We start from the raw sequence: 14,437 nt of genomic DNA on the forward strand, positions 1-14,437 counted from the left end.
GATGACCGCCTGGACGTCACCAACCGTACGCGCCCACTCCCTTTTCCCCTCGTCGCTCCAGACGCCGTCGCCATGATCGCCCCTCTCCACCGAGCCGCAACACCCCAAGCTGCTATAAAAGGAGCACCCCGCTCCTCAAATTGAGCACGCACCTCGCCTCCCCTCTTCTTCCTGACTCGCCTAGCAACCTCGCAGCTCCACATTGTCCACCAGATAGCCCCAATTGCTAGCTCACTGCCGCGCTCCGTCGTCGAAGATCGCCGGAGCAAGACGCCGCCCCAGGAGACGCCACTGCTACCAGGCGCTTCGTCATCGTCGACAACGTCGCTGCAAACACCTCCGACGACCGCCGGAGCTCCGACGAGCTCGCCGACCCCCTACCACCGCCGCTAGTGAGTTCCCCTCTCGTCGGAGACGACGACGTCCCTCGACCGTGCGATCCTCTTCTAATCGCACGGCTCACGCTCAGCGTACCGATTCGCTGGCTAAGTCCCACTGACGGGTGGCTCCCACCCTGTCAGCTGGCCCGCTGCTATGCTGGGCCGGCCCATTTCCTTCTCCCTCTGCGCAGCCCGTTAGCAGTTCCCGCCAGCCCACTTAGTTTAAATTCAAAATTCCAGATTAGATAAATTTTGCAATCTAATGTCAACTTCAAAAATCAATAGGGACAAATCTACTGGGCCAAATTTTACAAATTTTATATATTTGGAAAGCTTATCAAAAGCTCTATCCAACTACACTAGTTTGAAAACTAGATCGGTTGTAGAATTAAAGTAGTAAAATAAACAAGGCAGAGACTTTTGTGAATTCAAATAATTATTAAAAATCAACCAAAAATGCTATTAAGTTATTTTCAACTCCTATAGCTCACATTTTACTTACACTAATTGTTTCTGCAAAAATATGGCAGGATTACTTTGAGTGATCATGGCCTACTTTAATTAGAGGACTATATGGCTATTCCTAGTCAAAGATATTGTCCAATTTAAAAATAATATGGGAGCTTCTCTCTCATTTAAATCTTGTCACAAACATTTCAAAATAAGGTAGAGACCCTGGTCATTTAGGTCTCATGTGAAATTGTTTGATGATATTAAAACATTTCTATGTTAGGATTAAATTGTATGAGGTGCTTCACCTCATTTAAATCATTTTGTTAAATGATGAGTATGAAGAGGTTGACTTTGGTCAACCTAGGTCATATATTCTTCATGAAGGAAATTAAATGGTAATAAGATAATGAGAGGAAATTATTTCTCTAAGGAATTAAAAATAACACCTTAATTAGTATGAGAGGAAATTATTTTTCTTAAATGAGAAAACAAGTCCACCCACTTAATAGTAATGTGTGATGCTAGCTTAAGTTGTGTGACTCATGTGTGTGTGCTTAGTTTAGTACTTAAGTTTTGTATGATGATTGTATACCCCGTATTCGTATTTTAGACGCTAGTACCGAGGAGTATCAAGAGGAGGAGGTCTACTTCCAAGGAGAAGAAGACCACTTTGACCAATTCACCAACCAAGGCAAGATAATACTCTTGCAAAGTTCAAAGCACACCATGAGCAAGGCATCACACCCTTTTTCTTTATGTTAATGATCCTATTTTTCCAAGTTTTTACTTTACAAGCTTTAATACTTTTGTTTTATCAAAGTACTTTTGATTTATGATTCACTTGGTTAGATTTGGATTAGTACAAGAGTATCAAAGTTAGCCTAGAAGCAAAGCATGTTACTTAGCACCCCTCATACCTAGATGCTAGTGCTAAATTAAAAATGACTACTCTAGATGGGAACATGTGTTTGTGAAATGATAGAGAAAACCTTGGAATGATGAGTCATTTCCATTGAATGATTTTTGAAGGTGAATATGACATGAATTTGACTTGGTGAAATGGTTAAAAACTGATGATTGAGTTGGATGCGATACCATTCCAATTCTTGAGTACCCCCACAATACCTGATTATGGGTAAGGCTTAGCTGGAAATTTATGTGTCTTAGTATGGGTTCCCTCTAAACAAGCGTCATAGAGGTTATGCCGAGGCTGCCTCCGTTGAAAGTGAAATGACGTGAATTGAGGTGAATTGTACGGCCAAGCCCTGTGCAGTTCTCGGGATAACAGTTGGCTATCACCGGGAGGCCAAGCTCATGGGGAGAGGTGCCTATACTAGGAGATGTAAGTGAAAGGTTAACGGTTGATGATCCGCGTACTGAGTTACGACGATTCGGGGTTATCCCTGACGGATGTAATCAAATGTTGTGGCACAAGTGTGCAACCTCTGCAGAGTGTAAACCTATTCGAATAGCCGCGTCCGCGGTCATGAACAATTGGAAAGACCATACTGTTTCCGTCATCAGAAGTTTCTATCTTTTTGACTTGGGAATTGAACTTGAAAGGTGACTTTGAATTTGAATCACAACAGAGTTGTGGGAATGACACTAATGTTCCCACTTGAGTTAGTTAGCATATGAGGAGTTGTTTACTAAAATGTTTCTAAAACTAAAATTGGCTTTATGCAAATAACCCTAGAGCTTAGAACACTCTCAATAGGAATGTTAGTACTTACATTAGTATTAGTTTGCGAGTACTTGAAAGTACTCATGGCTTTGTCCCTGGCTATTCAACTGGCCAGACTATGAAGCCGAACAGCGGTATGAAGATGACGACCAGCAGGATGTCTACAACAACTAGAAGCTTCTAACGTCAAGCGTTGCCTGTGGGATAGATAGTCCACTACTACTTCGCTTCCGCTACGTATTTGTGTAATGATCAATAGATCAAGTGTTGTAATGAGACTGGATCATGTGATCCTATTTGTGTAATGACTATGTTGGTATTGTAATGAATGATGACTCTTTGATATTCAATTGTTATGTCTCGCAAAAACAATCTTCCTGGGATTGCGATGTATGGCATAATAGGCATCTATAACACATGGAGTGCGCTATACACGTGTTACTGGAAAATAGAACATAAAGCAAACAGAGCTTGGCTCGGGTGGTTAGGTCCCTTGTGGTGGAACCAGCCCACCCAGATTTAAGTTCTAGAATTGGCATGGGTGTTTGCATTTACCTGGATTTATTCCAGGATTTAACCGGCACTATGCTTTTAGTGGTAGGTGACGTGCCCGTCAACAGCGAGGCACCAGTGGTGACTTCGTCAACCTCAATATATGCCGGCTCAATCCCTCGGAGGTGAAAATAGGGGTAGAGTGTGCGTGCGTGTGTTCATAGGAGTGTTTGTACACTACGGGAAAAACTGTTTTTGTCGTGCAACTATTTGCACGGCAAAGGGCCCTATATGCACGTCAAAGGTCGCACGGTAATGCCATTGACGGCAAATGTTACTTTGCCATGCGCCTCGCCAATGTTGCACAGAAAAGGCTTTGCCGTGCGACGCCGTACGGCAAAGATCGCTTCTTTGCCGTGTGCCAAATATGTTTTATCTAAAAAAAAGCTCCAAACTGGCCATGTGACAAATATGTTTTATCTAAAAAAAAGCTCCAAACTGGTAGGGAAAGAGTGCAATCTTGCCACTGAGTTAAGCGTTTGTTTGTTGATAACTATACCACGCCACACCTTTTGAGCTGAGAAAAAAAATTCAGTTTTTACATCTTTTCCATACGCTTACACTAGGCAAAGGTTTGCTTTGCCGTGTGTTTGTTAAAAACACTAGGCAAAGACTTGTTTTGCCGTGCGTTTGTTAAAAACACTAGGCAAAGGCGTGCACGGCAATGTCTTTTGTGCTTTGCCGTGTGCCAACACCTTTGCCGTGCAGCCTACCTTTGTCGTGCGTTTTGTAGGTCCTTTGCCGTGCAACTTTCTTTGTCGTGCGCTTTGTTGGTCCTTTGCCGTGCAACTTTCTTTGTCGTGCGCTCGTGTCTGTATTTGCCGTGGCCAAAATCTTTGCCGTGCGTTTTTCTACGTGGGCAAATCTTCGCTGTGCGGGGACACATGGCAAGATAGCACGGCAACAACAGTTTTTCCCATAGTGGTACGTGCGTGTTTGTGAGCGTCTGCGTTGTACTGTGTTCTAAAAAAACAGAAAGTGGTCACGCACAATTATATCAATGGATTCATATTAAGGTTTTCGTGATATATAATTTGTATTTGTTGGTTAATTAAAATTTTGTTTTAACTCTAAGTTAGCCTAATAAACCGAGACGGTCTTAGTCAAAAAAGTGTCACATGAGGTTTTGAACACATGAAGTGCGCTATACTCGTGTTAATTGAGAATAGAAAGCAGTCACACACACGATCCAAATCATGGTGTTTAACAAACAAATACTAGTCATGACGCACATAATTACATCCGAAATTAACATGCTGATCACAAGTGGAAGTATAAAAATATCCACAGATCAAGATCCAAGTCGTCCTGTCCTCTCTGCTGAAACTGCCATAATGTTCGTTACTTGGAAAGACTGAACACATTTAAAACTCAAAGCCAAGCTGGATTTCATGTAGGCGAACAAGTTTAGATTTACAGACTGAACATACCGATCAATCACATGGTAGTAATAGTAGAATAAAGTGTAAAATATAATATCGACAAGGATGATTCTTTAACTGCCTAACCGGTTACCTACTGCGACACACCAACCCAAAGAGAACAATCAGCACGAGCGATGCATGGACCACGTCATGACGTCAACCGACGCAGCCACCGCCGCAGCCACCTCCGCACCCGCCGCCGCAGCCACCGCCGCGCCTCTGCTTCTGCTGCTGCTGCGGAGGGTACGCGTAGCCCGGGGGCGGCGGGTAACCGTAGCCCTGGGGCGGCTGCTGCGCCGGGTAGCCGTACGCGCCGGCGGGAGGCGGCGGCGGCTGGCCCTGGCCGTAGTAGTAGACGCCGTTGTTGTTCTGCTTCTTCATCCCGTCGGCGCAGCCGAAGGCGGCCACGGCGGCCACCGCCACCGTGGCCACGACCGCCAAGGCCAGCAGCAAGGCGGGGCTCCCCGCCACGTCGTCGACCGCCATGGCGTGGTCGACACCCAGGACGCCTAGCCTCACCATTCCCCCTGGCTGCTCGTTACTGGAGCACGGAGCAAGAAAACGAAAACGATGAGTGAGACTGTGGGAGGAGGTTGCGCGGGAGGCGGGGAGATAAGCACCGGCCGGGGTTTGGTTTTCCCAAGTCAAAGTCTTTCGCTAGGGTAAAAGAATACTCGGCGTGAGAGCGATCAGGGGAAGGTATCTAGCTATACTTCCAGGACCGTTTGCCTGCAATGCAGGGAGTGTCCACCTATGTAAAGGCTCAACTGCAACATACACTCCCTCGGCGACCCGTAAGTAACAGTCAGCTCGATCGAACTTCCTCAAGTTGTCAACTCAAACATTACTCCATCAACTCAGCCTGACTCTGCATCTAGTCACACACACACACACACACTTGCGTCGCATACTAGCAATGCCTGTGGAGTATCACTTTTTTTTTTTCGAGAACCCGCAACAGCGTGCGCGTTATTGTATTAAGCTGACAAGAAACGCCAAGAATGGCTACAACACCACCCATGCCTTTTGGCTTACAACACACTCCTACAACACCGACACCAAGCACACCTTGCCCAACCTCAACCCAAGAATGGCGAGGCGGCGGGGCACAGAGTCTCCAAACCGCGTCACAGCCAACTCCAACAACACGACCAACATTCCAAGTTGCCCAGACCAACGTACCACGTACCACGTCATACGCCTAGAAGATGAAGCGCGCGATTGGCAGGATGTGGCCAAACTTGGGAATGGGTCGACAAGCGTGTTGGCGATGGTGTACATTGCGCTCCAGAGACTCACACCTTGAGCAGTAGCAGCCGGCGAGGCTACCATCACCGAGAGCCATCCCTCGCAGCCAAAACAGCGCCTTCAAGAAGGGGACGACGTTGCTGCGCCGCCGCTGCCCGGTCCGGCAAATCAGACCTAGGGTTTCCCCTGGCGTCGAGGGTAGAAACGGTCAGGACCCAAAACCACGCCTCCAAGGAGGGAGATGGCACCCACAGGTGTCACCGTGGTCTGCAACAGAAGAACCGAGCAGGGTTTTCACCCGGGCCAAAGACCGCCCAATGGCGAGATGGAGACGCGCTAAAAGCCGACATGAACCACCGCAACAGGAGGCAACTAGAGGTCGACAGAGAAGGGCGAAACGCACCAAAAGCCACCGCAGCAGCGACCCAAAACCGGCCAGAAACGAGACCGAGATGGTCTGCTCCTGGTAGTTGGGTCGCTGCTGCCGCCGGAGCACTCCGGCCACCACCGCCATCGGAGGACCACCAAGGGGACAGCCCTCCGAAGACAAAGATACAAAGCTGAGCCAGCGCTGCCAAGGAGGGGGAGTCGCTCGCTCGAGCCCATCTGGGCCGTGCAAGCCCATCTAGGCCCGCAAACCGAAACGCCGCCGGCGCACCAGGCCGTCATGGGCGGACGAGCAGAGCACGACGCGTCGGGCCAGCGGCGACCTCAGCACCCTCCACCAGCCCGCCGACGCAAGCCCACGCCGCCCGCCGCCACGAACGACGCCGCCTGGAACGCGGAGCCGCCGCCACGAGGACGCCGCACGAACGCGGAGCCACCACGCCGTCGCCGAGACGACCGCGCCGTCGCGCCCTCCGTCAGCGGGACGCCCACCACGACCGCAGAGACCCGCGCCTCCACCACCGCGCGTGGGAGAAGAAAGTCCCCGCCGCCGCCGGCCCCGCACGGGCTTTGCCCGGCGGCGCCCTCTGGCGGCGGCGAGGAGAAGGGGGCCTGGGGAGGGCTGAGGGGAGGCGCCGCCAGAGAGCTCCCGGTCGCTCGCGGGAGCTCGCCTGTGGAGTATCTCGAGTAGATCACACCGAATTGATCATCCTATCAATCTGTCTAGCTCCGCTGCGACTGCTGGGATCGAGCAAGCGAGACCGGGCATGCATCCTTTTCGACATTGATGCCAGGGTAGTTCATCACATGACCGACCATGGACTTTTGGACTATCCAGCAAACCGATGGCAACAACTGATCAAAAACCAACCACATGCGTAAGTCTCAGACGGCTACAACTGATCAACAACGTGTACGTTCATAATATGCTCCACATATTCCACACGGAAAATTTTGCTGCAGAACGAGGGTGGCATTAACTGGTAATATGATCCCAGGGGAGAATATATCGTCCTGCCCATATCCGTGTCGCTGAATAGATGGTGCGACGAGAGTCTTGGAAACCGAACATGTATGGGGCATGTATGATGGAGAACATATCCTCTTGGTCACGTTTGTTTGCAGCGGAGCTCGGATCAAAATTTAAAGTCATCCATTCTTTTCTTGACATGATGAAGCAATTCGGAGATCTAAACCATATTGACGCCACGCTAGGTGAATTGTCATTGATGCCTCCCAAAAAAGCGACCAGGGAGCATGTGTGTCAATGCGGAAAACAACATCAGCCGTTGATGACGATGTAAACTCAAGATACTTTCACCTTCACGCTTCAAACCATTTTCGAAAAAAGGTAATATGAAATATTGAAGACCACTTTAATGGCCATTTCTTCGAGTAGAAAACCGATTTTCCAATATTGATAGTCCGGGAAAGAACTGAGGTCTTCAAGGCTATACCAATCACTACGGCAAAACAGGGCTTTGCCGTGCAGCCCAAACGCACGGCAAAGGGACAAATCGGCTCGGCAAAGCCTTTGCCGTGCGGCCGTGCACGGCAAAGACTGCTCGGCAAAGATCCGCCCGGCAAAGGGGTCTTTGCCGTGTGCCGCGCGAAAGTCGCACGGCAAAGGCTTTGCCGAGCGACGCAGCATTGCCGTGAGCTGTGGCCTCGTTGCCGTGCGGATTCCTTTGCCGTGCGTTTGGCCTCTTTGCCGTGCGAGTTTCTTTGCCGTGCGCTTCCTCTCCAACTCGCACGGCAAAGATTTGGCTTTGCCGTGTGCTTCTCTTCCACCATGCACGGCAAAGGTAGGTACAGCAACGTCAGGTGGGCAGCGTGGGCAGCCTTTGCCGTGTGCATGTGCACGGCAAAGAGTGCCTTTGCCGTGTGCTGTGGCCTTTGCCGTGTGCATGTGCACGGCAAAGATTGTGCAAATTTTGCCAGAATTTTCCTGCTTCCCCATTAATCCCTGCATATGCAATTCACAAATACAAATAACAGTCCAGATACACATATAGCACAATATATAGAGTATTGCATCATCAACAACATAGTTCATATCCAACAAAGTCCATACAATAGTTCCAAGTCGCATAATTAGTTCATACAAGCAACATCAACATCAAAGTCTCCAACATAGAATGTTCCAAGTCGCACAACAAGTTCATACACAAGCAACATCAACCTTGGCCTCTTCCTTGTCCTTCTCCACTTCCTTGTCCATCTCCACTTCCTTGTCCTTCTCCACCTCCTACAAGTTCATAGATATCTATGCATAAGTGGCATGGAATGGCTAAAATTGACATGTAAGAACTAGGATTGACATGGAAGAAGTAGAATTGATATGGAATGGCTAAAATTGACATGGAAGAAGTAGAATTGACATGGAATGGCTAAAATTGACATGGAAGAACTCGAATTGACATGGAATGGCTAAAATTGACATGGAAGAACTAGAATTGACATGGAATGGCTAAAATTGAACATAATCGCTAGAATTTGGATGAAATGGCTAAAATTCAACATAATGGCTAAGGATGACATGGAATGGCTAAAATTAACATGGAATAGGTAAAATTGAACATACTGGCTAAAATTGACATGGTTGAATGGCTAAAATTCACAAGTGACATGGTATGGAAGAATTAGAAGTGTAGGAGAACTCACCTAGAAAGCTGCTGCAGGCTCCGGATGATGCCCGTATTGTTGACGGTCAAGCCAGGTGTCGGCGGGCTCGACTTGGCGCTGCTGGAGGAGCGCCATCACAGCCGGATCAGGCGCGGGGATCTGCAATATCCAAAGTTCGGTTAGACAACAAACAAGATTGAGACGGAGATATTAAGTTAACCACTTACAAAATGTGGGAACATAGGAGGACACGACGTGCTAGGACCACTACTCCCGGTGGTGAAGTCAGCACGGTCTGGTTCATGAACATCTGCTGGAACATCTGCTGCTGTGGTTGCATCTGTTGCAACATCTGCTGCATCCGCATGTTCTCCCTAAGCTGCTTCTTTGCATCTGCATCTGCTCCTCTTGGTGCCTCCGTTCCCTTTCTTCCATCTCCGCCTACGTTGTGTTGCCGCGATGTCAGTAACATTGCAATGGAAAACATGTAATGAAGCGTAGAGGATCGACGAAGAACTTACCCGTAACTTCTCGATAGCTAGGTCCGAAGCCCGTGGGCGGGTCTCTACCCGAGGCTGCTCGCTCGTACGCCCACGACGGATCTGGCGTAGAGATGGAATGGTACTTGGGTCGACTAACCCGTCAGCAATCCATAGGCGGCCACCCTTCTTGCCTTGTCCCGCAAGCACCGCAACCTCAACGTCAAACTCTTTGGTGGTTGGGTCGGCGTCTTCGCCGTGCTTGTCCTTGAACTTCGAGCGGTACGCGCCACACTGGCCCTCCGCTAGGTCGTTGACCCACAAGGACCCCGTTTCAGGATGCGGCTCCTTCCTGGTCTTCGACTTTTGGAAAAAGCCAAACAAGTTTGGTGCCACGCCTGTCTTCACTTCCTGCAAAAGAGTACATGCAATTAAGTGAAGAGGGAGACACTTGCGGGGCTAGCAATAACATAAAACGAAAGAATGAAGAAACCACTTGCTCACCTCATCCTGCAAGGTAAGGGCCAAGTTCTTGCTGCCCAGGACATGTGATCCACCTCCCATCTCTGAACGCTTCTGCTTGCCCTCCTCGTGCTTCCGGGCGTACTCGCGGGATGTCCACCATATGACCATCGCAAGAAAGCACGCCCTGTCTTCCCCGACGTACTGAGGAGGGTGCTACATACACAAGATAGACCCATTATTAGAACATAAACTACATGAAAATGCGGAAATAAATAACACATCGATGCTAATACCTGCAGGTACTGCCATGGTGCCATGAGCGTATCCCGACAATCAGCCTTACTCATCCAAACTTTGCGCTCGGCGTGCCAGTCGCGGACGCACTGGACACGTGCCTCGTAGTGCATGCCAGTCACCCTCGCTGGAGGCCAGGGCGCGTGCGTGTGTGTGTGGAGGAGGGAGTCGCGGTCCGCGCTGCAGATACCTTATCCACGGCCTTTGCCGTGCAAGGCTTCTTTGCCGTGCGGCAAAGCGGCTTTGCCGTGCGGACGTGGACGTTGCCGTGCGCTTTTGCCCGGCAAAGCTCTTTGCCGTGTGCCTTTGCACGGCAGAGGTCTTTGCCGTGCGATTGTGCACGGCAAAGTTTTTTTTTTTTTTCATTCAACAATGATTTTTTTTGTTTAGGGTGTATATATGCATCCTGGTGTAGAAACATCGTGTCCAAATACTTTTTACTACAAAATTTTATGTATTTGCGATATCATTTGTGATAAGGTGAACATGTTGAATTGTATTTGGGATATCATTTGTGATAAGGTGAACATCCGAGGCACGCACACCGCCGTTATCGGGGGGGGGGGGAGGGGGGAATGACCGCCGGGGCACCGGAATGCCACCAAAAGTTGCAAGTGGACCTAGGATATGTGTGAAAGTGTGTTGGAAGGTGTGATTCACCAAATGGTACAAGGCATAGCTCCCATGTGTGACATTCCTCTCTTTCGGGCGATAACACTTGGAAGATTCCTCGACTTGTAGGCTGAAGTGTCCCGCTGCGGGTATACCGGTGGCTATAGTGTGCCAAAGTGTGCCAAACCTAGCTTTCCATGTGTATATGTCCTAAACAAAACTAAACCTATCAAAAAGTATGTTGGTGGAACCTCGCGCGGTGAAATCTAGGGGGGTAGACCCCCCGAGGCACGCAGACCGCCGTTATCGGGGGGGAACGACCGCCGGGGCACCGGAATGCCACCAAAAGTTGCAAGTGGACCTAGGATATGTGTGAAAGTGTGTTGGAAGGTTTGATTCACCAAATGGTGCAAGGCATAGCTCCCATGTGTGAGATTCCTCTCTTTCGGGCGATAACACTTGGAAGATTCCTCGACTTGTAGGCTGAAGTGTCCCGCTGCGGGTATACCGGTGGCTATAGTGTGCCAAAGTGTGCCAAACCTAGCTTTCCATGTGTATATGTCCTAAACAAAACTAAACCTATCAAAAAGTATGTTGGTGGAAGCTCGCGCGGAGAAATCTAGGGGGGTAGACCCCCCGAGGCACGCAGACCGCCGTTATCGGGGGGGAACGACCGCCGGGGCACCGGGATGCCACCAAAAGTTGCAAGTGGACCTAGGATATGTGTGAAAGTGTGTTGGAAGGTGTGATTCACCAAATGGTGCAAGGCATAGCTCCCATGTGTGACATTCCTCTCTTTCGGGCGATAACACTTGGAAGATTCCTCGACTTGTAGGCTGAAGTGTCCCGCTGCGGGTATACCGGTGGCTATAGTGTGCCAAAGTGTGCCAAACCTAGCTTTCCATGTGTATATGTCCTAAACAAAACTAAACCTATCAAAAAGTATGTTGGTGGAACCTCGCGCGGTGAAATCTAGGGGGGTAGACCCCCCGAGGCACGCAGACCGCCGTTATCGGGGGGGGAACGACCGCCGGGGCACCGGAATGCCACCAAAAGTTGCAAGTGGACCTAGGATATGTGTGAAAGTGTGTTGGAAGGTTTTATTCACCAAATGGTGCAAGGCATAGCTCCCATGTGTGAGATTCCTCTCTTTCGGGCGATAACACTTGGAAGATTCCTCGACTTGTAGGCTGAAGTGTCCCGCTGCGGGTATACCGGTGGCTATAGTGTGCCAAAGTGTGCCAAACCTAGCTTTCCATGTGTATATGTCCTAAACAAAACTAAACCTATCAAAAAGTATGTTGGTGGAAGCTCGCGCGGAGAAATCTAGGGGGGTAGACCCCCCGAGGCACGCAGACCGCCGTTATCGGGGGGGAACGACCGCCGGGGCACCGGAATGCCACCAAAAGTTGCAAGTGGACCTAGGATATGTGTGAAAGTGTGTTGGAAGGTGTGATTCACCAAATGGTGCAAGGCATAGCTCCCATGTGTGAGATTCCTCTCTTTCGGGCGATAACACTTGGAAGATTCCTCGACTTGTAGGCTGAAGTGTCCCGCTGCGGGTATACCGGTGGCTATAGTGTGCCAAATTGTGCCAAACCTAGCTTTCCATGTGTATATGTCCTAAACAAAACTAAACCTATCAAAAAGTATGTTGGTGGAAGCTCGCGCGGAGAAATCTAGGGGGGTAGACCCCCCGAGGCACGCAGACCGCCGTTATCGGGGGGGAACGACCGCCGGGGCACCGGGATGCCACCAAAAGTTGCAAGTGGACCTAGGATATGTGTGAAAGTGTGTTGGAAGGTGTGATTCACCAAATGGTGCAAGGCATAGCTCCCATGTGTGACATTCCTCTCTTTCGGGCGATAACACTTGGAAGATTCCTCGACTTGTAGGCTGAAGTGTCCCGCTGCGGGTATACCGGTGGCTATAGTGTGCCAAAGTGTGCCAAACCTAGCTTTCCATGTGTATATGTCCTAAACAAAACTAAACCTATCAAAAAGTATGTTGGTGGAAGCTCGCGCGGAGAAATCTAGGGGGGTAGACCCCCCGAGGCACGCAGACCGCCGTTATCGGGGGGGAACGACCGCCGGGGCACCGGGATGCCACCAAAAGTTGCAAGTGGACCTAGGATATGTGTGAAAGTGTGTTGGAAGGTGTGATTCACCAAATGGTGCAAGGCATAGCTCCCATGTGTGACATTCCTCTCTTTCGGGCGATAACACTTGGAAGATTCCTCGACTTGTAGGCTGAAGTGTCCCATGCGGGTATACCGGTGGCTATAGTGTGCCAAAGTGTGCCAAACCTAGCTTTCCATGTGTATATGTCCTAAACAAAACTAAACCTATCAAAAAGTATGTTGGTGGAACCTCGCGCGGTGAAATCTAGGGGGGTAGACCCCCCGAGGCACGCAGACCGCCGTTATCGGGGGGGGAACGACCGCCGGGGCACCGGAATGCCACCAAAAGTTGCAAGTGGACCTAGGATATGTGTGAAAGTGTGTTGGAAGGTTTGATTCACCAAATGGTGCAAGGCATAGCTCCCATGTGTGAGATTCCTCTCTTTCGGGCGATAACACTTGGAAGATTCCTCGACTTGTAGGCTGAAGTGTCCCGCTGCGGGTATACCGGTGGCTATAGTGTGCCAAAGTGTGCCAAACCTAGCTTTCCATGTGTATATGTCCTAAACAAAACTAAACCTATCAAAAAGTATGTTGGTGGAAGCTCGCGCGGAGAAATCTAGGGGGGTAGACCCCCCGAGGCACGCAGAGCCGCCGTTATCGGGGAACGACCGCCGGGCACCGGAATGCCACCAAAAGTTGCAAGTGGACCTAGGATATGTGTGAAAGTGTGTTGGAAGGTGTGATTCACCAAATGGTGCAAGGCATAGCTCCCATGTGTGAGATTCCTCTCTTTCGGGCGATAACACTTGGAAGATTCCTCGACTTGTAGGCTGAAGTGTCCCGCTGCGGGTATACCGGTGGCTATAGTGTGCCAAAGTGTGCCAAACCTAGCTTTCCATGTGTATATGTCCTAAACAAAACTAAACCTATCAAAAAGTATGTTGGTGGAACCTCGCGCGGTGAAATCTAGGGGGGTAGACCCCCCGAGGCACGCAGACCGCCGTTATCGGGGGGGAACGACCGCCGGGGCACCGGAATGCCACCAAAAGTTGCAAGTGGACCTAGGATATGTGTGAAAGTGTGTTGGAAGGTTTGATTCACCAAATGGTGCAAGGCATAGCTCCCATGTGTGAGATTCCTCTCTTTCGGGCGATAACACTTGGAAGATTCCTCGACTTGTAGGCTGAAGTGTCCCTGCGGGTATACCGGTGGCTATAGTGTGCCAAAGTGTGCCAAACCTAGCTTTCCATGTGTATATGTCCTAAACAAAACTAAACCTATCAAAAAGTATGTTGGTGGAACCTCGCGCGGTGAAATCTAGGGGGGTAGACCCCCCGAGGCACGCATGACCGCCGTTATCGGGGGGAACGACCGCCGGGCACCGGAATGCCACCAAAAGTTGCAAGTGGACCTAGGATATGTGTGAAAGTGTGTTGGAAGGTGTGATTCACCAAATGGTGCAAGGCATAGCTCCCATGTGTGACATTCCTCTCTTTCGGGCGATAACACTTGGAAGATTCCTCGACTTGTAGGCTGAAGTGTCCCGCTGCGGGTATACCGGTGGCTATAGTGTGCCAAAGTGTGCCAAACCTAGCTTTCCATGTGTATATGTCCTAAACAAAACTAAACCTATCAAAAAGTATGTTGGTGGAACCTCGCGCGGTGAAATCTAGGGGGGTAGACCCCCCGAGGCACGCAGACCGCCGTTATCG

At 49.8% G+C, this 14,437-nt stretch overlaps 1 protein-coding gene across 1 annotated transcript; it reads right to left on the bottom strand.

The window, feature by feature from the left end:
• Positions 1–8,792: 8,792 nt before the first annotated feature.
• On the bottom strand, positions 8,793–10,110 carry LOC127329605 (uncharacterized). The gene is made up of 6 exons (XM_071825771.1): positions 9,991–10,110; positions 9,737–9,910; positions 9,275–9,643; positions 9,137–9,194; positions 8,981–9,093; positions 8,793–8,912 (listed from the first exon to the last, which is right to left on the bottom strand). The coding sequence occupies exons 1-6, from the start codon at positions 10,102–10,104 to the stop codon at positions 8,793–8,795; spliced, it is 948 nt and encodes a 315-aa protein (XP_071681872.1). The 5' UTR covers positions 10,105–10,110.
• Positions 10,111–14,437: the final 4,327 nt, after the last annotated feature.

Source organism: Lolium perenne, chromosome 2, assembly GCF_019359855.2.
Source record: "Lolium perenne isolate Kyuss_39 chromosome 2, Kyuss_2.0, whole genome shotgun sequence".
Lineage (NCBI taxonomy): Eukaryota > Viridiplantae > Streptophyta > Magnoliopsida > Poales > Poaceae > Lolium > Lolium perenne.